This window comes from Lathyrus oleraceus, chromosome 4, assembly GCF_024323335.1.
Source record: "Lathyrus oleraceus cultivar Zhongwan6 chromosome 4, CAAS_Psat_ZW6_1.0, whole genome shotgun sequence".
Taxonomy (NCBI): domain Eukaryota; kingdom Viridiplantae; phylum Streptophyta; class Magnoliopsida; order Fabales; family Fabaceae; genus Lathyrus; species Lathyrus oleraceus.
In genome coordinates this window covers 499119847-499144689 of record NC_066582.1, presented here as the reverse complement: position 1 = coordinate 499144689, position 24843 = coordinate 499119847, and the positions used below count along the sequence as shown (strand labels likewise).

The window sequence follows — 24843 nt, the reverse complement described above, 5'->3', positions numbered from 1 at the left end:
AATTTTATAGATTAGATATATCAATTATTTAATAGATTTAAAAAAAATTATGTTATTTTATACCAGAAGATATATATATATATTAGAATGAATGATATTCAATTATTTGATTTTTTTTAAAATAACTACTATTTCCAAATTAAATTCATAAATAATCAAATTTTCAAAAAAATACCAAAATAATCACATTTTTAACTGATGCGCCAGTTGAATTAACGCATTCAAATAACCACATTGGAGTTGGCGCATGCTTTCAGTGGTGTAGCACCTAGGCGCCATGCCTCTTGGTGCATGCATGTCTTAGGGTCACATGCATTGTCGCATGCATACACGTGTATGTGTTAATGCATGTGGCACATGCACCTTTAATTTTAAAAAAAATGTTAATTTTACAAACAAATAAAAAAAATATTAAAAATAAAAATTATATTTATGTTATAATAAAAAATTACATGGAATTGATAAGAAATTCAATGACCCGCCCGATTGAAACGTCCCCCTGTTCCACATCCAGGTGCGTTAGTCTGTCTTCGAGGTCTCCCACGATTTTTCTGAGGTGTTTGGGGTCTTTGAGTGCTGACATGATCCAATGGTGTCTGGTATGAAGGTCTGGTGGAAGGTCCAGCGGTATTTGATAGATGTGTTGTCATTTGTTCCCAATAGCTGGGATGGTTCTCGCCAACGACGCTTCCATAATTGAGTTCGGTGTCCATGTTATCGTAGTTGGGTTGTTGTGGTTGGGTGAATTGTGGACGGTATGGTTGCCCAAATTGGGACATTGAATCAGTTTGAAAACGAATCAATAATTCCTGGGGTGTACTATAGTCAAACAATGGTTGGGTGTTGTGGCGATGAGATGTTTGAGTGGTCATTTGTGGGGGGCTACGATGACATGAATTATATGAATCATCTGGGCTATAGACTGTTGTGGTGGTTGCGTATGGTTGTTGGTGGGTAGGGTTTGATTCTTGGTTTTGAGGTTGGGTGTGCGGCATGGATGAGTTGCGAGGTTGGGTGTTTGGTTGTTAGGTGTATATGGTAGGTTGATGGTGTGAGGTTGGTCGTTGGGTTTGGGTGGGTTGACATTGTTCTTGGACGGAGATTTTTTTTTGGGTGTATGATGACGAAGCTAGTTGGCGTGGATCAATCAAATACCTTGGCTCAGACACAAATTGTGGTGTTGTAACCGACCTAAACCATGTCATATATTGTTGAGTTGGTCTAGCATCCTGTATGACTGATTCGTTTAAGATGTGTTGTCATCGATTCCTCCAATGACGACACATCTCTTGATGCCAATCTCCCAAACATGTCGGAGGTTCTGGAATTTGTTGTTGCATGTCGAACTGAAGTTTTACCCGGTCACTCTAGTGCATCTCCATAGTAGTGAACCGGATACTTCGTGTTTTTGCTGTCTAAACTGCATCATCATCATGGTTAACCTGATTATCAAGACCCAAATATGGCCTCCAAATAAACTGTACAAGAATATGACATGATTAGATAATTTGATAATTATTTTTAAATCAAAATAGAGTTGTGTTGGAGTATTACATCATTTGGTCCAATGTGGTCCAATAGATTGCGATAGACTACTACAGTGTGTTTCAGACACCTACTGTAGTTCATCCCTCTAACTCACCACCTAGATCAAAAACATTTGAAAAATATTATTTAGAGTTAGATGTAATATAAAGTCTAATAATTAGATGGTAAAGTTTTAAACTTACTTTGTTGTAAAGGGAATATGAATGACTTCTCATTTACCGGTGCGAGTGACGACATTCTTGACCAACCACATGCTTGTAGCAAATATGCGCATGAATAAAACGTACAAATGTTTTTTTTTTGTGATTTTTACACAACACACTATATATATGAGTCAAAACAGCTGAACCCCAACTATATGTGATTACCTTATTTATGTTTCGTAACATCGGTAAATACATAATATTTACTGTATTACCGGTACTTTTAAGAATAAAAAATTATCGAATAGAATCATAATATAACACCGAACTTTAATTATTTTTTCATATTCGGTAGATTCTTCGGTCAATGTTATACTCGCATAATATTGTTTGAGATATTTTAAGTTAATACCTTGACCCCTAACTTGACCAGAAGGCTCTCCCGTAGCTTGGTCGTCACACAAAGGGGCACCCAACAATTCATTGCAAATAGAGTTATCCTAGTTAACTCTACCATTTACGGCCTTACCATCGATACATAGACCCAATAACATATAGACGTCCTCAAGTGTGACGGTACACTCACCGAGAGGAAGGTGAAATGTGTGGGTCTCGGGTCTCCATCTCTCCAACAAAGCAAGAATAAATTTATAGTCAACCGAGTATGAGACTATGTTGAGGAGATTACCAAAACCGCATCCTCGAATATATGGTTCTATCAAAGGATCATGGGGTACATATTCATGTACACGACATCAAAATCGTTTTGGGTCCTAATAAAACATAAGTAAGAAATAAAGTAAGAAGAATTAATAAATAATAAAAACATAAGTAATAAATAAGTAAGAAGAAGTAATAAATAAAAATGTCGAGATATTATCGATTGTTTCTCGATATTCATCACCCATAGTCAATATAGACATAATGCTGCAGAGGTTGAGTGTTACAGAGGTTGAGTGTTGTAAAAGTGGAGTGTTGTAGAGGTTGATTGTTAGTGTTGTAGATGTTTAGTATTGTGAGTTGCTACCCTATTTTTAGATGAGATGGTGTTGCAGCATGTGAATAGCTATTCATGCAAAGCATGGGATATGGCGCAAGCATGTGAGGATAGGTGTAGGCGCCTGAGGCTAGGGCACATGTTTTGTTTAAGACATGCATGGTCATATGCGCCAAGGCTAGTGGTGCATGCATGCCTTTTTATGCATGCAAGGAAGAGACGCCTAAGGTTAGGGCGCATGCCTTACTTTATGCGCCATTGGAAAGGACATCTGCCTTGGATTATTAGGGCAAATGCATCTTCTTTGCAGGTGCATGCTAGTAGTGTTAGGGTAGAGATTCTTAGGGCAGAGATTCTTTGCAGGTGCATGCTTTGCATTGTCTTGTCTCTGCATGGATTCTTTGCATTGCATTATCTTGTCTTTACAGATTAATTATGTGATCAGTACATACACCGTCTCCCCTATTTAACTGCATGCGAATAACAAATCAATGCATTCACCATCAGTACCCATACATATCAGTAGAAACACTAAACTTAAATTTTAAAAAATATCTTACTCACCACATTACATAATCAATGCCTATATCGAAGGTGAAATATTTTAGCATCAATTATTTGGTTTTGGTTTTCGCAACACAGAAGTAACTCGGTTTACAATAAATCGACGATCAAATTTTTCACATTTGAAACAAAGAATAAAAAAGAAGGTCACACATACGCGGTCACGATGTTTGACCGTACTAAAGGTTGGTACAGTGTTGCTGAGTCCATGGATCACAATGAAGACATGTCGATGGGACAATACAGAGTGGAACTAGATAGAGGTTGGTGCAACTGCGGAAAGTTTCAAGCATTTCGTATGCTCTACTCTCATATCATTGCGGCATCTTCAAAGGTTCGAAGGGATCCATCATACTTACTATCTAACGTTTACAAAGTCATAAGCATATCTAATGTTTACAAAATTAGTTTTTCAGTTGTTGCAAAAGAGGATTACTGGCCTGAATATCAATGGGACATTCTCTGGCACAATGAAGTTATGCGAAGAAAGAAAAATGATCGCCCAAACAACACCTGTATTTGAACCAAAATGGATACGGCGAACACAATGGTTCGATTATGTAGTTCATGTCGCCAGCACTGTCACAACCGTACTAACTGTCCTAGTGTTGGAACAAACACAATAAGATAATTTTACATGTACCTCTTTTGCTTTATATTAAAAACAATATTTATTTCATATGATAACTTTGTGAGAAAATACCATCACAAACAACTACAACACATTCAACACACAAGCAACACTTAAACAACAACACAAACAACTACAATAAATAAAATACCATTACTATAACTAAGCGATTACAACCATCAAAACAATTTTGAACATATTATACATCATCCTGTGAACGTCTCTATTCGTCTTAATATCCACTCATTCACGCACTTCTCCATTTTGGTTGAATGTGGACTCAAGCCATTGAATTCTCCTAATCCTTTCATCATCTGCAATTTCTCAATCTAACCAACGGTTCAACGTCCGATTAAGACGTTCAAACGAATCTATATTCCAAATTCGAATCTTTATCAGAGGTGCGACTGCTGAAAAGATTAAATCGATATTTCTCTTGTGAATGTATTCAGACATGATTAAAGAAAACAAAATTGAAGGAGATTGAAGAAATTGAAGGAAAATGGAAGGAGGATAAAAAGTTGTGTGAAATAATATGAGAGATGTGCATGGTATTTATAGAAGAAATATATCATACATGTCCCAATGCACTAAGCTCCACACACACATAACACATGCATGCGCCAATGCATGTGACGCATATACACATGCACACATGCATGCGCCAATGCATGTGGCGCCTACGTGCATTGATTTTGCATGCATACGATAAGGCTCTAGGCACCTCCTTTGATGCTTAATTGGATGCGTCAGTTCAACTGATGAATAAGTCAGAAAAAATGATTATTATTTTTAATTTTTTTGAAAAATAGATTATTTAGGAATTTAAATTGAAAATACTGATTATTTAAAAAATAATTCATGTATTTGTTTTAAAAATTATATAAGAATTTGTTTGGATATTTTTAAATAATATTATCTGAACAAACATAAATATAGATAGATGCGTTTGAATTTTAATATTTGAATTTGTGAAAAGAGTAATATTTAAAATTTCCTGAAAATTCACGGTATTTTCTGATTCGAGATATATAGATATAAATTCGCAATTCACAAGTATAATTTAGTCTTAATTAAATAGATTGCTTTGGTGAAAAGTCTGAATTGTCCGTTGTAATAAAAAAATAGGAATGAAATGAAAGAATGATACTACATCCATTTTTTATACTATATATATTCACGAGGTAGCGTTGTTAGCTTCGTCATCCCTCTGTATTTGAAACTTGAAACTCGATTCTTGTTACACCACGTGTGCATCATCGTTTCGTCATTTCAGAGGTTATTTTTTCTTTTTATTTTTCAATAACCCTTCGATGCATCGATTAACCTCTGAATTACCAATTCAATTAGGGTTCATTTGCACTAATAATAATACTTGTTGTAACTTTTACATTTTGCACCACCTTTTTCACCGGTGTGAAACTCCCTCCACATCAACTGATTCAGTTTCTGTTTTTATTATATTCTAATTTTCAACAAATATGAAGCTTAATTGTTATTCTATCTTGATTATTCTCACTGCTATGCTAATACTGTTTATTGTTTGTCAGATTTTTGTAGTCACTGAGCTGATACCATGGCTGTCCAAAGATCTGGAATTGCTAATGATGTTACAGAAGTGAGTTTGTTTCTGTTCCTTCATCATGTCCATTTTTTGTGTTCTCTTCTAGATAACATATTCTTGTTTTCAAATGTTTGTTTGGTGTAGTTGATTGGGAAAACCCCGTTAGTGTATTTAAATAAACTTACTGATGGCTGCGTTGCTCGAGTCGCTGCCAAGCTCGAATTGATGGAGCCATGCTCTAGCGTTAAAGACAGGTAACTATTGATTCTGAGTTTTTTATTCATGCTTTTGGTAGAATTGTGTTTCACATGGGAACTATTTATGATGTATATTTGACATACAGGATTGGTTATAGTATGATTGCTGATGCAGAAGAGAAGGGGCTTATCACACCTGGACAGGTTGGTTTACTTTGATAATTAAAGAAAAGTGCCTTCTCTGTTACTATTATAGCATTCATTTTAGATCTTAATGATTCATATTTGACTGAAGAGTGTCCTCATTGAACCAACAAGTGGTAATACTGGCATTGGATTGGCCTTCATGGCAGCGGCCAAGGGTTACAAGCTCATAATTACGATGCCTGCGTCAATGAGTCTTGAAAGAAGAATTATTCTGTTAGCTTTTGGAGCTGAATTGGTTTTGACAGACCCTGCAAAGGGAATGAAAGGAGCTGTTCAGAAAGCGGAAGAGATATTGGCTAAGACACCTAATGCTTACATACTTCAGCAATTTGAAAACCCTGCTAATCCCAAGGTATATAAACTCATTTGTTCTATAACTCGCACAATGGATTCTCGACTTATTGTTACTTTTGCAGGTGCATTATGAAACCACGGGTCCGGAGATATGGAAAGGCACAGATGGGAAAGTTGACGCATTTGTTTCTGGGATTGGTACTGGTGGTACCATAACAGGTGCTGGGAAATATCTCAAGGAGCAAAATTCTAATATAAAGGTTTCTTTTCCTCTCTAAATATATGTCTAAATATATGTTTGAATATATTTATACCTATGTCATTCCCTTTTATATGCTCTCACCATCGTTTTGCTTTATGTAGCTGTTTGGCGTGGAACCGGTGGAGAGTCCGGTGCTCTCAGGGGGAAAGCCGGGTGAGCTTTAAGCTTTTCTGTAATAATTTAGTTTTTCAAAATTGCATATGAACGGCAAAATTCTTGCATTACAAGTGGATTTGTTATTTAATTTTCTATTGACCGGTTTAGAAGTACTATAGAGATTTAAAGATCAAATGGAGAAGGGCCTGATTAAAAGAGGTAGAGGAAGATCTAAAAAAATTCAGGAGAAACTATTTAAAATAGGGAAACATTGCATTTCTTGGTTTTAACTTTTTGTTTTTGCATTTTCTTTCTAGTCTCTGAAATTGGGTCATGGATTGATAATGTAGACAACCCCCTCCGTGGTTTAAAACATGTTTCTTCACTTTACTGAGCAAAAGCTATTTGATGGAAGGACTAGGGTGGGTTTTATCCTACCTGTCAAAATTACTGAAAGAAGATTCCCACCAGATTTTTTTAGAATAGAGTATTCGTTGTGTCTTTCCTTGTAAAGTTTTCTAGACATTATTTCATGATTGGTTGACCAGATTGATCCTCGGTCTAATCACATGCTAAGCTTATGAAGTTTCTGTCACTGCGATTATATGCTGTATTTTCTCATTTGTACAATTATCCCTTCAGAGAATAGACTAAGTAATCCAGTTCCTATTTGGTTTTACTTCAGAGGGTAGATATAGTTTAACAGTTTTTATCTTGGATAAAGCCTTGCCCCTTATGGTTGAGATCAAGAAATTTTTGTGTCGTGGATAATTTACAATTTGTTGCTCTGAATGTTCAGGTCCTCACAAGATTCAAGGGATTGGTGCTGGCTTTGTCCCTGGTGTCTTGGACACTGGTCTTATTGATGAAGTCATTCAAGTAAGCTTAAAAACTTGTGGATAATCATTTTTAAAAAACAATCTTGTAGATAATCATTATATAATCAATAATCATCCTTTATACAATATAATGATGTATGAAATTATTTTTTTGGAAATTGTTTGGAAATGCAAAGTACAGTCTTATACAGTGTAGGAAGAAGATTCACATGTCCATAGTTATTGCATCTGATTGTTGATGTTTTCTTGACCTTCTTATGCCCTCAATTCCTAGATATGTATTTCATTTGGCAGTTTATTGTTTTATATATTTGAAAGATACCGAAAATCTCATTATTTTGTAATAGTTGTCAATATTTAATGTGTTAACCTGATATATGTATAATTTGGCAGATATCAAGTGATGAAGCAATAGAAACTGCAAAGCTTCTTGCACTTAAAGAAGGCCTATTTGTAAGTTCTAAAACTATATAGAAACAACTAAGAGTCAGCATGTTGCTATCCTAATGTCTATTTTGTCGAACCTCTAGTGCAAATTTATAATCGGTAATTGGATGTGGGAAAAAAAAACTGGTCATATCTTCTTTTCAAATTTTATAATTTACCGAACCTCTTTACTCTGGATTTGTTGTAGGTGGGAATATCTTCTGGAGCTGCAGCCGCCGCTGCCATTAAGATAGCCAAAAGGCCAGAAAATGCTGGAAAGCTTATTGTTGTAAGTTGATTATATCTCTAAAATCTTAGTTTATGTTATTACAAATATCAAGTTTCATTTAATTACAAAAAATGGTAGCATAAGGTTCAATTAAGACCTCTGGCTAAAGGAATTGAGTTGATGTTCTTAATCTAAAATATGATATTGTAGCTTAAGAACTGGCTAATATAGTTTCATCTTTCTGTTTATTTATTTTACTTGAATGATTCATTAAGATAAAAGCCTCATTATACAAAATTGTGAAGCACTTTTTGATTGCAGTTTCATTTTGACATGTTGCAGGTCATTTTTCCAAGCTTTGGGGAGAGGTACCTATCCTCTGTGCTATTTGAGTCTGTGAGACGTCAAGCTGAAACCATGATCTTCGAGCCCTGAATTATTGTCTCAGGCCTTGAATTGATTCACTTGTGCTTTTTCATAAGAATTTCAGTGGAATTGACTCCCAAAATTACTGTTTTGTAATTCTGACACAAAACTTGCTTTAGAATATTTGGATGGAATAAATTTGGCATTTGAGAGCATACATGTATACTGTTTTTCTCATGGTTAATTTATGAAAAGAAACAATAATTGTTAGTTTTTAGGAAAGACCACTATTAAAGCCTCAAGAAAATTACAGGGTACATCATCAATCAATATACGTGGTTGAATGGGATGGACAGTCACCAAAATTGTGGCAAAGGAATTGTGTTTATTTGGACTCTCAAATTGAGCTTCAACTTTTGATTCACTGAGCAACCTTGATGTTCTTAGCGAGTTACTTGGTCACTCATTAAACTTTAAATAATCATATCTTGATGCCTAAATCAAGACACTAACTAATCACTTTGTCCAATTGATGCCAATGTTTTGAATAGTAAGACTGGTTCTTGTTCTGGTTTAGTTCATATGCCCCTAGCAAAACAAATCCCATCATCCTTCATTCAAATGAATATAATAATATTTGTGATAATATTATTTTCAATTTGTCTTAATTTTGTCAAGACCATTAGGGTCTCTTTGAGTCAAATGAGCAGGAGAGGGGACCAAACATATTTTATTAGAAATATCTCCTCCTTTGGGATATGAACTTTTAAATTTTAATTACTAATTATAATAATAATATATTTAAAAAATTACATTTTACACACAAAAAAAGTATACATACTTTACAATTGTTGAGATCACCTTTGAATTCCTTGTTGAGATCACCTTTGAAGTCTTCGATCTCCTTCTTGCAGCTACCTGTTATCAACAAGTCATCGACATAGAGACATAGTATAAGCAATTCACTCTTCCTTCTTCTTACATATACTTCATGTTCACTTGTGCACTTCACAGATGTCTTCTAAGTTAGAGAGTCATATATCTTCTTGTTCCAAGTTCTTGGAGCTTGTTTAAGTCCGTATAGGGCTTTATGTAGCATGTACATCTTTCTTTCTTCGTCTTGTTTCATAAACCCAGCTGGTTGTGCAACATAAACTTATTCTTCTAAGGGGTCATTCAACAATGCATATTTCACATCCATCTGACACATCTGCCAATTGTTTATGTTTTCTAGACCAACAACCAACCTGATTGTTTCGATCCTGGAGACAGGTGCAAAAACTTCATCGAAGTCGATTCCTTATTTCTTAAGAAATCCTTTCGCCACAAGTCTCGCCTTGTGCCGAGTTACTTCTCCTTTAGGATTCAACTTTATCGTGTATACCCACTTCACATCGATTGCCTTCTTGTCTTGGGACAATTCGACAAATGACCAAGTGTTGTTGACTTCGATTAACTTCAGCTTTTCGTCCATTATTTTCATCCACTTCGAATCTTTCAATGCCTCAACTGCATTGACTGGTTCGACATCTACATAGAAAACATAGTATACCAGCTCACTTTCTTCATTGACCACATCATCTGATGTAATCACACATTTTTGCAACCTTGCAGACACGTGCCTTGTTCTTTGAGGTCTGCTTGGGCCTGCTTCACCTCTGACTTCTTCCTGTCGAACTTCTCTTTCGACTTCACTAGCTGGTTCATCACAAAAGATTCTCACTTAATATTTCTTGACATTCTCAGTACAATCTCACTCCTTAAGCTCATATATGATCACGTCCCTGCTGATCACCACTTGCTTATTCACTGGGTCGAACAACTTGTATCCTCTAGTCGAATGATATCCTATCAGGATCATCTTATTCGACTTGTCATTGAGTTTTCTTCTCAACTGATCTGGCACGTGTCTATGTGTTATAGATCCAAACACCTTCAAATGACTCAAGCTAGGCTTGACACCAAACCAACATTCTTCTGGCGTGATTCCTTCTAGCATATTCTCAGACATCTGTCCAGGATATATGTTGCATTCGACACAACTTCTCCCCCATAATTCTATGGTTAGATGCTTGCTTTTCAACATATTTCTAACCATATTCATGATGATTTTATTCGTCCTTTCTGCGACTCCATTCTGATGTGGAGTGTATGGTGGCACCACCTCATGCACAATCCCTTCTTTCACACATAATTCATCAAAATCTTTCAACACATATTCTCCACCATCATCAGTCCTCAAAATCTTGATCTTTCAATCGCTCTGTGTTTCGACCATATATTTAAACTTAGCAAATATATCAATCACTTCGCTTTTCTTCTTGATCAGGTAAGACCACAGTTTTCGAAGGAAATCATCTATGAATGTAACAAAGTATTTGTTACCTCCAATCTAATCCACCTGGAGAGGACCACATACATCAGAGTATATGACTTCAAGAATTTCCTTCGACCTGCTTCTTGCATCCTTACTGAAGTTGTTCTTATGCTGCTTCGCCTGCACACATTCTTCACACACTTCATTTGGAATGTCGATTTATGGTAATCCTGAAACCATATTTCTTCTCTTCAAAACTTGGATGTCTTTGAAATCAAGATGGCCAAGTCTATAATGCCATATCCATTCATCTTTGTTGGTTGTTATTGCAAGACACTTATGCTCAATCACATTTAGCTCAATCTTTAAGGTTCTGTTCTGAGACATTGATGCCTTCAAGATCTACCTTCCATTTGAGTCGAGAACTCTCATCATCTTGTCTTTAATCGATATCTTGTAATTCTTTTCGATTAATTTTCATATGTTGAGCAAATTGCTCTTCATGCCTGGTATGTACAACACATTTGAAATGACTGACCTCTTGCCATCTTTCCTCATAATCAGAACATCGTCAACACCTTCAGCTGCTAGAGTGTTGTCATTTGCAAATTTCACCATGTTCTTTAGGGCTTTATGTTGATAAACCAATCTTTCCTTCCAGACATGTGTGATGAGCAACCCGAGTCCAAGTACCACTGGTCCTTGAATATCTCTTCATCTCTTGTTGTAACCATCAACAACGTCTTTTTTTCTTCATATTTCTCCAACTCTGTATAAGTTTCTTGAATCTTCTGCTTTTCTGGACAAGCAGTAGAATAGTGATCATACTTCTGACAATTGTAACACTAAATGTGACTCTTGTCTGGCTTTTGACCACCACCTCTTCCTCTACCTGCAGCACCACCTCTTTGGTTGCCTTGGTTCTAGGGTTTTCTCTGATTCAACCAGTTTCCTTCTTGCTGATTTTGACCAGTCGAATTGTTATAGTCTCCTATGCCTTTGTTGCCATTCCAGCTTCCTTTTTCTTTCCTTTATTTTGCTGATTGCGCCTGTAAAGTCATATCACTCTTCGACTTTCCTGCATCTCTTTCAGTCATTCTTTGTCCATGAGATTCAAGCGTCCCTTTAAGTAATTCCTTTGTCGGTTTTGAGAAATATTTTGACTCTTCTATGGTTACTACCACGTGGTCTAACTTTGGAGCCAACGACCTCAAGATCTTTACAATAACAAATCTTGATGTCAACACTTCTCCACATACCTTCATTTGATTCACCAGTTTCGTAACCTTGGTGAATAAATCAGTTATGCTTTCATTGTCTTCCATCTGAAGCAATTCATACGTTCTTTTATGAGTTTGTAACCTCACCTCTTTCACCTTCTCCGCGCCTCTAAATGATTTCTCCATAATTTCTCATGCTTCTTTCGCTGACTCTGTATCACTAACCTTTTCAAAGTTACCTGCATCAACATATTGATGGATTATAAAGAGAGCTTTATAATATTTCTTCTTCAATTCTTTATGTGCAACCGTTTCTTGATTTGTCACGTCTTCTACAAACGTTGTTACTCCTTCCTTCATAGGATCCCAAAGATCTTGATAACAGAACACAACCTTTATCTGCTTGCACCAATTCTCATGATTGTTGTTCTTGAGAATCGGAAGGTTTGCTGGAAAATGCCCGTTTGGGTGATTCGTTGCCATGGTGATTTTCTTCCCACAAATCGATTAAACCAGAGCTCTGATATCAAATGTTGGAAATCCACCTCAACCTATGGAGAATTTCAATCAATCTTGATGGGCAAGATTGTTATCACCCACACAATAACAATGAAAAGAGAAGAACAATGGAAAAAGAAAGAAAGTAAATAACGATGAAGGAGAAGAAAAATTAAATTCTGCAGAGTTTCTCTCTAACCACAAACTGTTGAAAACTTTTTATTCACTTTGCAACTGCAAAATACTATGAGTTATAATGTTATGAATACTCCATTCACTTCATTACAAGAATAAGGGTTACTTCTTTTATTTATAGATTTAAGTTATCTTGGACCCTAAGGCAAATCACAAAACTATAAAAGCCCAAAATAGCTAACACTACTAAAAATAGGCACTACTAGAATAAGTCATTTTAGCCTCCTAGTTTAGAGTCGGCCACCGACACGGACACTATTAGTGTCGGCTAAGCCTACACTAACGGAATCTATCTAGGTACACTTGTAAGACAAGTTTTTTTTTTTATCAGTGTCGGCAAAACCGACACTACTTGTTATTTTATATTTGAAGAATGTTTGATTAATTTATTTAGAGTCGGTGAGACCGACTCTATCTAGTAGCATTATTTTTTAATTAGTATTTATTTACTTAGAGTCCGCTGAGCCGACTCTATTCTTATAACATATACAATTTCCATTGATTTATCTATAATATATATATATATATATATATATATATATATATATATATATATATATATATATATATATATATATATATATATATATATATATATATATATATATATATATATATATATATATATATATATATATATATTTAAGGTTTAAGTATTTTATTTATTAATTAGAGTCCGCTTGGCGGACTCTATGGAATTTTCTATTTCGTACCAAAAATCAGCTTATTTCCCTCTTTCCTTTTCCCTCGTCATTTTTCACTCTCCCTCCATTTCATTTCACAAAACGAAAACCCTAATCTGATTCTTCCTCTCTCTCTTCCGATTCTTCCTCTCACCGTCGCAGGCGTCACCACCGTAATCGCCGAGACCGCGACAAGGACTCCGTTAAGAACCGAAAAAAAACCAAGTCTCACTCCCACACCAAACGACGTCGCAAGCATCATCGCTAGTCTTCCGATTCTGATTCATATTCTTCATCCCCCTCTCTGATTACTCCAGGTTCCAATTCAATTCCTCACATAACGGACTACATGCTTATTCCCTTTTTAATTTTTATTTCTCGGTATATACATGATTTGATTCCATATTCAATTTACTATCCATGAATTTTTATGTACAGACGTTCTCAAATGCTATGGAATACAGTTGAAGAAATAGTTTATTCAACCTTTTGTCTCTGTGTTTTGGTTACGGGTATGTTTGTATGTTTCCACTAATTTGAATTAATCAAATTTAGTTTAAAGTTCGTCTGTGTATTTGGTTCTGCCGTGAAGAAAATTGATTTTGATTGAATTGATTCTGTAAAAGTAATTCTGGCTAAAAGTGATTTACAGTATGTTTTAGATAAATTGTTGCAAAAGTGAGTTGAGCTGTGTTAAGAAAGAAAAATCAGTTCTACATGATTTACAGTATGTTTTACAGTGATTTACAGTATGTTTTACAGTATGTTATAGAAAGAAAAATCAGTTCTACATGAGAGCAACCGAACATGTTAAAATCAATTTTGGGTGATCCAAATGTTATGGTATTGATCAATATGACACTCAAGGCTTAGGTCCTTAGATTCTGCAGCTAAATTTTATGTCATTATTTGGTAAATGATTCTTGGATTCGTATTTATGTGTGACAACTTCAGACATTTCAAGTTCCGTCTTTTTTGAGAAGAAAAGCCAACCCTAAAAATGTTGTTTCCATCATACTGGGAGGAGGTTCTGGTGTTCAACTTTTTCCTCTTACCAAACGAGCTGCTACACCAGCTGTGAGTTAACCAAACCATTGTTTTTGTTGACTCAAAATTCGAGAATTGTTTCATTCGGTAATGATACATAGTATTGTTTACATTTTTCAGGTTCCTGTTGGTGGATGCTACAGGCTTATAGACATTCCAATGAGCAACTGCATCAACAGCGGGATCAACAAAGTATTTGTATTGACACAGTTCAACTCAGCATCCCTTAACCGTCATATCTCTCGCACCTATTTTGGAAATGGCATCAACTTTGGAGATGGATACGTAGAGGTATGTATCAAGAAATCGGCTGTTAATTGTGAATGGTGTATATCGTCATGTTTAATTTTTGAACCACTGAAAATAAAATAAAAATCCCTTGGAATGCATGTATTCTATTCTCTCCTAATACCCATTAGGAAGTTATCTGATTTTCTCCTAATACCCATTAGGAACTTATCAGCCATTCATTTTTGTCTAATATATGTTTTAATTTTCAGTGGTTGACGAGTTAATTATTTGCCTTATAGAAAATGGATCGTACTTGAAGAGATTTTTGATTGCTCTACTAGTGAAGCAGATAGAGGGCATTGATGAAGATAAGCGTGATGTGACGTGAATGAGGGTTCAAATAGAAACAAAAGGGTGAAGCAGAACTAAATTTTCTTTTCTTTCTAGTTTCTCTTTCTAGTTTTGCTGTTTTTTATATTGCTTTTGGTTTTTTGTTTATTTAGTTTTTTGCTTATGTCTCCTTGAACTCTTGTGTATTCAGGTTATTGCTGATAATGTTGGTGATAATGTTGGTGATATTGCCGGTATGGGATCCGATCTATTTGGTTCATATGCAGAGGCATCTTGTGTTGCCCTTGTTGTTGCTTCCATCTCTTCTTTTGGGATAAATCATGAGTTCACTGCCATGTTGTTCCCTCTCATCATCAGTTCTGTGGGCCTCCTTGTTTGTTTGCTCACCACCTTATTTGCAACCGACTTTTTTGAGATCAAACTTGTAAAGGAAATTGAGCCAGCATTGAAAAAACAGCTTGTTATTTCAACAGTACTGATGACTGTTGGAATTGCAATTGTTAGTTGGATAGCACTCCCATCTACCTTCACCATCTTCAATTTTGGAGAGCAGAAAGTTGTCAAGAACTGGTTAGTTTCATAACACTTATTGTTAGGGTTTCAGTCTATTTACGAAATAATGATTTGAATCATAAATTTTGAACAGTCTTAGTACTTACTGGATTGATTTTGGCTTTGCAGGCAGCTATTCTTGTGTGTTTCTGTTGGTCTTTGGGCAGGGCTTATCATTGGATTTGTTACTGAATACTATACCAGCAATGCATACAGGTAAAAGCAATTCTGAATCATATTTTGCATTTTCATCTTCATTCATCTAATTGATTAAATATTAACAGGAGTTACATTTTCTTTCTGAATTTTGCAGCCCTGTGCAAGATGTTGCTGATTCCTGCAGGACTGGTGCTGCTACCAATGTTATCTTTGGTCTTGCCTTGGGATACAAGTCTGTTATCATTCCAATTTTTGCCATTACAATTAGTATTTTTGTAAGTTTCAGTTTTGCTGCTATGTATGGTGTTGCTGTTGATGCACTTGGAATGTTGAGTACTATAGCAACCGGATTAGCCATCGATGCATATGGTCCAATCAGTGACAATGCCGGAGGTATTGCTGAGATGGCTGGAATGAGTCACAGAATTCGTGAGAGAACCGATGCTCTTGATGCTGCAGGAAACACAACTGCTGCCATTGGAAAGGTTCAGTTTTCCTCTTTTTTTTTCTTTTCTTTTCACCTAGTTCAATATATTCTATTATTCTAGTTAAGTTCTTGATGTATGTTGTGACTATGTTGTAGGGGTTTGCTATTGGTTCTGCCGCCCTTGTGTCTTTGGCCCTTTTTGGTGCCTTTGTGAGCCGTGCTGGTGTTACAACCGTCGATGTCCTGACTCCCAAGGTTTTCATCGGTCTGATTGTGGGCGCCATGCTCCCTTACTGGTTTTCTGCCATGACCATGAAGAGTGTCGGAAGTGCAGCATTGAAGATGGTTGAGGAAGTTCGTAGGCAATTCAACACGATTCCTGGATTGATGGAGGGAACTGCGAAACCTGACTATGCCACATGTGTGACAATCTCCACCGACGCTTCCATCAAAGAAATGATCCCACCTGGTGCCCTTGTTATGCTAACACCCCTTATTGTTGGGATCTTTTTTGGTGTTGAAACACTTTCTGGTGTCCTTGCCGGATCATTGGTTTCTGGTGTACAAGTAATTAATGTTTGGTACCCACTGTCTGCTGCTTGTAATACAATCAATATTAATTCATGATGCAATGTGGTTGTTGTGTTGATTACAGATTGCCATCTCTGCATCCAACACTGGCGGTGCTTGGGATAATGCCAAGAAGTACATCGAGGTAAAATACTATTTTACTAAATAGATTGAGCTGTATGATACTATTTTTGATAGAAGTATTTGGAGTTTCTATCTCCTTCCATCAACCAAGAGCTTTTAGCTCTCTGACTCCACCTTATTTGGAGGTTGATATTAATTATAGTATCGTTAAACATATTAGTAGTTTTAAAATATATATGTTTACCCCTTTATTTTTCAGAAGCAGACTTAATCAAATTAAACTCTCCAAAAAGGATCTAGTTATCCATTTTTATAGTCTAATGTAAGTTAGATATAATAGCACAAGTCCTATGTTTATCAACATGCTTAGAGTGACCATAGAAAGCTGTAATTCTACAGTCAGGACTGCTATCAGTTTGAAAAGGAAAGTTCTGTTGAAAATGAAATTCCTGCTGTGCTGTTTGATATCAGTTTGAAATTCCTGCTATCAGTTTGAAAAGGAAAGTTCTGTTGAAAATGAAATTCCTGCTGTGTTGTTGTTGCTGTTTTTATATGGATAGATATATATTAACTAATGTATATAATTACTGTACTTTTATGATAAAGTGAGCCTGTACTTTTATAATTAGTGTATATATTAACTAATGCATTGTCACTTTATATGGATAAATATATATTAACTAATGTTTAAGATTATCTAACGACACTTTCCATTCTTCAATTGGTTTATTTTGTAAGGAACATCCCACGTCTTTAATCAATTTAGGCACACCTTCACATTCAAAAGCAACTTCACGAAGCAATGCGAGCTGCTACCGAGGCTGCAAAAGCTGCTACCGAGACTGCACAAAGGGTGGAGAGGGAGATGAATGCTTGGAAGGAATTTATGATGAAGAAATTTGACACTTCAACTTTTGTATCACATTCTCATCATTATGATGACGATTTGGATGATCAATCATTAGATGAAGATTGATCTTGTACTTTTAGTAGAACGAATTAATCTCGGATGTGATTACTTTTTGTGTATGTTTTTTGAAAGTTAATGTGGGTAGAACTTTTGTAGTTACTTTCACGAATGTTTAAAATTGTTTCCAAATGTTTTACCATAAATATGATATTGTGGATTGAAAAAATTTGTTCGAGTGAGGTTGTCATGTTGCAACCCGTTATTGTCCTTTTTTGTTGACTTTAGAGTCGGTGTATGCAAGGCTAAATATTATTATAGACTTTTCTATGTTGACTTTAGGGTCGGTGACACAGACGCTATCTGTTGACTTTTTTTGTTGACTTTAGAGTCGGACAGGCCAACGCTAAACATAATATTGACTTTTCATGGTTTTGAAACAACATAGCGTCGGTTCAATTAGTGTCCGCTTTAGCCTCCGTCTCCCCGAGGCTACGTAGCCTCGGTGTATCTTTAGCCGACGTTACACAGTAGCTTCGCAACTTTTATTCAAGGCCCGACACCGACGCTAAACCGACGCTAACCACATATTAGTGTCTGTTTTTTCACCGTTAGCGTCTGTAAATGGCCGACGCTAATAACAGTTTTTCTAGTAGTGAGGCCTAAGTCGAAATCCTGTATGAAGCAACATGCTTCGGCACTTCGACACACTAACACAATTCAAAATTCTAGGTGGTTCAACACTTCCTTGCTCTGTCGAGCAACCTGCTTCGACACAAGGAATTACAATTCAACAACAAAAACCATATGTATTTAATTTCACCATACTATCCTTTGGAGGCTTTCAACCAATCATGTGAACTGATCTGTCTCAATCCAAAACCATTATATTCTTGATCATAGCATCCTCATACTTCTTAACCGTTTGAAGAATATAGAAACTTGGATTCTTAAGTCTTTGATACAAGTCAACATGCTCTTCCTTGTTACGCCACATGTAACACCCTGAATTCAATTAAATTATTTAATTTAATTTTGTCTTATTTAATCATTTAAATTAATTTATATGTTGTTATTTACATAATTGATTAATTTATGCATTTTGGTGGGCATTGGAGAGAGTCAAGGGAATGATAGAAATTAATTGAATTTATTTTAATTAATTCAATTGAGAAGAATGATTAAAAATAATATTATTGGGAGAAAACTTAGATTTAAAAATAAAAAATAAGATAGTTGTAGAAAAATTAGTGAAATAATAGAGTTTGGTGAAAAATTGAATTATAATAATTAAAAATTAAAATAAAAGAAATTAGAGTTAGTAAGAGGAGTATGTGCAAGATAGAGAATTATGAGTAAGTTGAGGGTAATAAGTGAATAGCCTAATTAAGGGGAATTATGTTTTGGTTTAAATAGAAAAGAGTGAGAGTTGAAACCAATGTTTTAAAAATTGGACCGAACCGGTCGGTTCAACCGATTAGATCAAGAATCGAAGGTAAATCCAGTTTGGTCGACCTTTTAAAACTGTTAGTTGGTTAAAATAGGAAAAATTGGATTGAACCGTCCAAAACCATTTGAACAAAAGAACCGGAGACAATTTTGTAAAACCGTCCGATTAATAAAAATACATCAAATTGACCATTTTTTAATAATTTTTTTGTAAAATTTAATATTTTAATATCAAAACTTAACATATATTCTCAATCACAAAAAAATCCGTATTTTTTTACAACCATACGAACTTTTAAGTTTTGTCACTCTATTATGTTTATTCTTTCAACCACATTCCATCATCATCACCCCGTCTCTTTCAAACATAGTCACGATATCCAACTCAATATTGATTATCGTTTAAGTCAATATTGTGTGTTGTTGTCAATTAAGATTTATTTATCGTAGTTCAACTCAAATTCATTTTTTTGTTGTTTAATGAATTATATTATATTATTTATTTTTAGTATTTTATCTTATTTAATTTAGGTGTTCTTAATTATTTAAACTTTATTTTAGTTATTATATTCTATTATTTTAATTTTGGTTTGAATTAGTTTAACTTAATATATTGTAATTCTTTAATTTGGTCAAATTATTCTTAAATGAATGTTGAAATGAATTGTAGAATTATGTTATGTTATTATATGTATTATCAATATTGTTGTATTAAATTTGTAATGAATTTTTGAAATATTTATTTTATTAAGTTGTGAACATATAATTATGTGTAACATATTTATGAAATTTAGTTTTATATTATTAGTTTATTTAATGAACGATTCGACCATAGGTTTAACGAGTTTAACCAATGGAACCTTATACCACAAATTTAATCGGTTCAATCTCTGGTCCGGTTTTTAAAACATTGGTTGAAACTTTTACATTATGTATTATTTTGGAACAAGATAAAAGAGACAATAGGGGAAACCTATGGTTTGAGAAGAAAACATCATTATTGAGAGCTAAAAGCTTGCTTTGCTAGAAATCCAAGGTAAGAGGGGAGATTACTCTTCTATGAGTGTACATTGTATGAAGGATAAATACTAGATAGGGGTCATCACCCTCTTCTAAGTTTTTCTTTTGATTCCACTAGTGTTGACGTGCTTATGTGTTTTGATGAAAATAATATAAATTATATGTCCAATTATTGTGATTCATGAATTGATCTGTGTTATGACATGTTTAATTGTTATTAAATTGATATTTACTATTAAATTCATGATATTATGAGTTTGAATGTTACAATATGAACTAGTATGATGTATGAGGGTTAGGGATTCGAGGATATGATATGAATGTGATTAAAACTTGGATTTTTGAATTTTTGGCTGATGACAATCGATTGACCCCCGATGTCAATCGTTTGATCGCTTGAAAAATTATAAAATTTTGAAAGAAAGAACGATGTCAATCGATTAATTTCATTAATCAATTGATTGCTCTAGGCCAAAATATGAAAAATAATAGAAACATAATGCATTGGGGAATCATATCAATCGACTGATGATTCTTGTCAATCGATTGATGCTAGTTAAATTGTGAAAAATTGTTGAGTTGAAACCTATTATTTTATCCAATAGTTTTTGTCATAACTTTAGTTACGTAAATCCAAATGAGGTGTGTTTGAAGTGTTAGAAAGCTAACACATACGACTATCTTATACTATTGTATTATGAGGCTAGACGGGTGCTGGAATTTGTGAAAATTAATTATTTTACTTGTTACGTAATAGTTAATGATAACGAACGAACGATTAATTGTTGTAAATGAATGAATTAATGATTAAGCGATGATAATATGAATTAATATAATTGAGTGTTGTGTGGGTGTTTACTCAATGTATATATATATAATGTGAAGTGCAAGTATAATCATGTGAACTATTGTAAATACTTACTAATGATATTTGAGATATGTGGTTTGGAGTAAGAACTACTGTTGATACATTTAAATGCATGATTATTTACAATCATATGTGGGGTTATAATCATTATTGTATCATTGACGTTGCATTATTGTATGACATACATCATATGTTATTGTTATTGTGAAAGGGGCGAGTTACAAGTTCAAATGTTGGGACTTGTGATTTGTCACAAGCTCATATGAAGGGGCTTAGAGTTCAGATGAGGGGGCTCGGGGTTTAGATGCTGGGACCCGGTTCGTATGAAGAATCATTGTTGAGTTCGTGCCACATGCATATAGAGTCGAGATGTTGTCACATTGCATACAAGTTGGCATTTGTGAATTGATTATTATTGTGTGAATACATTATTCATTGATGATTGTTGTTGTTGTTGTTTAGGTTACCCTTCATGAACTTGTGCACCGCTAACATATTTGAGTGTATTCTCACCCATTTGTTTTTTTGTTTGTGTGTTGATGTACGACGTGTACAAATACTCAAGAACATGAGTAATAGTTGTTGTGAGTTGGAAGATGACCTCATTGTTTATCTTCTTTTATTTTTCTGTTTATCACTTTTATTCGGTTAAATGCTCTGATGTGTAATGTCGGGAACGAGGCATTTTTACTATATTTTGAGTTAATGATGAATTATGTGGTTTAAAGTCTAATACTTTATTTGTGAAAATGAAATTTGAATTTGTTGTGAAATAAGTTTCTGTAACACCCAAAACTGCTTTCAGGATTACCTACTGACCATACAAACCAACACAGATTTTTTCAACATGTTTTATCCTCACTCACACGCTTTTCGGGAAACTTACCAGAAGGTCACCCATTCAAATACTACTCCAAGTCAAGCACGTTTAACTATGGAATTCTTATTTAATATGCTACAAAAAATAAGATTCATCTTGTTGGTATAGGTAGTACCAATTAATCGTTATAAGTCTTCGTTCAACCATGCAGTCCCATCTTTGTACAGGATTAAGATCCCTCTCATTTTGATTTGAATTCAGTGACCACTCTCCGCCCTCTTCGGCCTCAAGTGTTACATCCATTTTCCGTCCTCTTCGGCCTCGAATGCTACATGCTCACCAACTTCTGTTTGGTTCGTCCATGAACCACATGATCCTATTTACTTCAAAGTTTGCTAAATACGTTTCACTTTCGCCAAAGCACTTGAGGAGAACTCCCTAAAGAGTTTTCTTCAGTAATTTATTGCCCATGATTACATATCTTAGGGCTTTATATTTAACTTTTCAATCAGTCCCTCCTGTTGGATTCCCTAAGTAATCAACTATAGGTTTTCGCCAATCATTATTTGACACTAAGTCAATGGCCAAAATTTTGTAGTTCAGAAAACTATCAAACTCAAAATTTTCTAAGTTTGATGACTTCTCAAATCCATCCGCCCCTCGAGTTTTGACATTGACGTTGTCCCGTGAGGGTCCTCTTATGATACCAACTTTTCCTTTATCTCGACTAAATCTTCCAACCTCTCTTTATAGGTTTTATATCCTGAGGCAATCTGATCCAAGTCATTTGCCTCTTGATTCTCAAGTTGAGGGATGTGGTCGATTGAAACATGGTTAAAACGTTTCAATAACGAGTTGGCTCTGACAAAGTACAACATCAAATTTTCTTTGATGCATTTGTAATCTTTCTTCAGTTATCTGATCACCAACTCCGAATCTCCCTTTATTTCGACGTCTCTTGCCCCCAAATCCAATAAAATCTGAAGGCCTGTTATTAGAGCTTCATATTCAACCTAATTATTAGAACATGGTCATTCAATCTTAAACTTGAATTTGGTTGGTATATTTTCTGGTGAAATGATAAATACTACTACCCCGGTTCCATCTTTATGTCTGGAACCGTCGAAGTACAACTTCCAAGTCCTAGTTCCTACGTATGCTTCTATTGATTCAACCATTGAATGGTCAACAGTGAAGTCTGCGAGAATTTATCCTTTTACTGCTTTCAAAGGAAAATAAGTCAGTGAATATTCATTCAGCGCTAAGGCCCACTTTCCTATTCAACTATGCAAAATAGGCTTTGATAACATATGTTTAATAACATCGAAATGAGAGTAAACATAAACTTCCGCCGGTTTTATATAATGCTTCAATTTAGTACATGAGAAATGTAGGCACAAACGTTATTTTTCAATTGGATTATACCTAGTCTTTGTGTCTATCAAGATTTGACTGAGGTAATAAATAGCTTTTTCGGCACCATTACCATCCTCTTAATCCAACATACTTCCTATGGCCGAATCTGACACAACTATGTACAACTTCATGCTCTTATTTCTATTTGGAGGTAATAAAATTTGAGGCTTCATCAGGTATTCTTTGATGTTATCAAAAGCCTCTTGCTGCTCTTTCCCCCAAACAAAGTCGTTGTCTTTCTTGAGTCGGAGCAATAGCAAAAATGACTGAGTCTTGCCATTTAAATTGGAGATAAATCTTCTCAGGAGATTTATTTTCCCCAACAAAGACTGGAGTTGCTTCTTCATTGAAGGAAACTTGAGATCGACAATTGCTTTCATCTTATTTTTATTGATCTATATGCCTTTTCTATGCACCATGAATCCCAAGAAGTCTCTTGGATGAACACGTAAAACACATTTTAATGGATTCATTCTCAATCCATATTTTCTCATCCTTTAAAAGGACTATCGAAGATGGCCTAAATGACTATTTTCTGACAAGGATTTTTTGACTATATCATCGATGTAGACTTGCATAAAAGTCTCGATGAAGTCATGAAACATAGAATTCATCTCTCTTTGGTAAGTCGCCCCAACGTTTTTTAAACCAAAGGGCATAACGATCCATTCATAAGTTCCAAATGCACTTGGGCATCAAAACGTCATCTTAGGTACATCTTATTCAACTATAAAAATTTGGTTATAGATAGAGTACTCATATAACATACTTAAATACTCATGGCATGCGGCAGAGTCTACTAGTATTTCTACCACAGGCATTGGGTACTCCTATTTAGGTGTAACATTATTTAAATTCCTAAAATCTATGCAGACTCTAAGAGTTCCACTTTTCTTTATAACTAGAACAATATTAGCTAACCATTGGACATACCTGGTCTTTCTTATGAACTTGCTTATGAGAAAGCTATCAATTTCCTCCTTGATCTTCGACATTATCTATGGTGCGAACCTCCTTGGTAGTTGTTTCACCAACTTCTTTCCTGGCCAAATTGGTAGCTTCAACTCCACCATCTCTCGACTTATCCCTGGCATTTTTTTGTAGTCCCAGGAAAAACAATCTTTAAATTCTTTGAGCAACTCGACCACTTCCTTCTTCATGACCAGTTCTATCTTGGCGCCAATGTACGTTGGCCTCTTTACTACTCTGTCACCAAGTCTACCTCTTATAGGGGGTTATAGACCTGCATTTTCTTCTTAGTTTCTAGCGGGTGTTTTTCAAACTCCAAAGGCTCGTTGTCATATATGAAATTGAGTCTCTGGCTCTCTGAAGTTGTTGTCTGGCCATCTAGGCAACCTTTATGATTCTCAGAGCTTTTGACATTAGCTTTACAAGCCATATTCTAGAAATTCTCAGCCTCTAGGGTCGATTTTAATTTATTATGGGCCATGTAAGCTGAAATTCGAGCCAATGATCTTGACTCAACGTTCATTTTCATTGACCATTGTCCACCCTGTGGGGGGCAGACTTTCTTCTTGGACAGACAAACTTTTCGCATGCTCTTTATCCCAAATGAACCTATAATTGAGGTGTAGGTTTATGGAATAAATAGATCCTTCTGATAGGTATAAACTCCATATACTGCGTAGCATGTCAAAATCTTCAC

General features: G+C 35.1%; 2 protein-coding genes across 3 annotated transcripts; both read left to right on the top strand.

The window, feature by feature from the left end:
• The first annotated feature begins 4948 nt into the window (after positions 1-4948).
• LOC127076808 (cysteine synthase) lies at positions 4949-8580 on the top strand. Of its 2 annotated transcripts, none has more exons than XM_051018597.1 (11): positions 4949-5161; positions 5434-5501; positions 5592-5701; positions 5791-5848; positions 5940-6203; positions 6268-6405; positions 6509-6560; positions 7303-7382; positions 7736-7795; positions 7977-8057; positions 8340-8580. In XM_051018597.1, exons 2-11 carry the CDS (start codon positions 5460-5462, stop codon positions 8430-8432), a joined length of 978 nt encoding a protein of 325 aa, XP_050874554.1. In that variant the 5' UTR covers positions 4949-5161; positions 5434-5459; the 3' UTR covers positions 8433-8580. The 2 variants fall into 2 exon arrangements, with proteins under 2 accessions (XP_050874554.1, XP_050874555.1); XM_051018598.1 differs by having other exon boundaries at positions 5153-5297.
• A 6545-nt stretch (positions 8581-15125) lies between these two features.
• Positions 15126-16670, top strand: LOC127138216 (pyrophosphate-energized vacuolar membrane proton pump 1). Its single transcript, XM_051064606.1, has 4 exons — positions 15126-15475; positions 15587-15673; positions 15771-16101; positions 16200-16670. The coding sequence occupies exons 1-4, from the start codon at positions 15141-15143 to the stop codon at positions 16668-16670; spliced, it is 1224 nt and encodes a 407-aa protein (XP_050920563.1). The 5' UTR covers positions 15126-15140.
• Positions 16671-24843: the final 8173 nt, after the last annotated feature.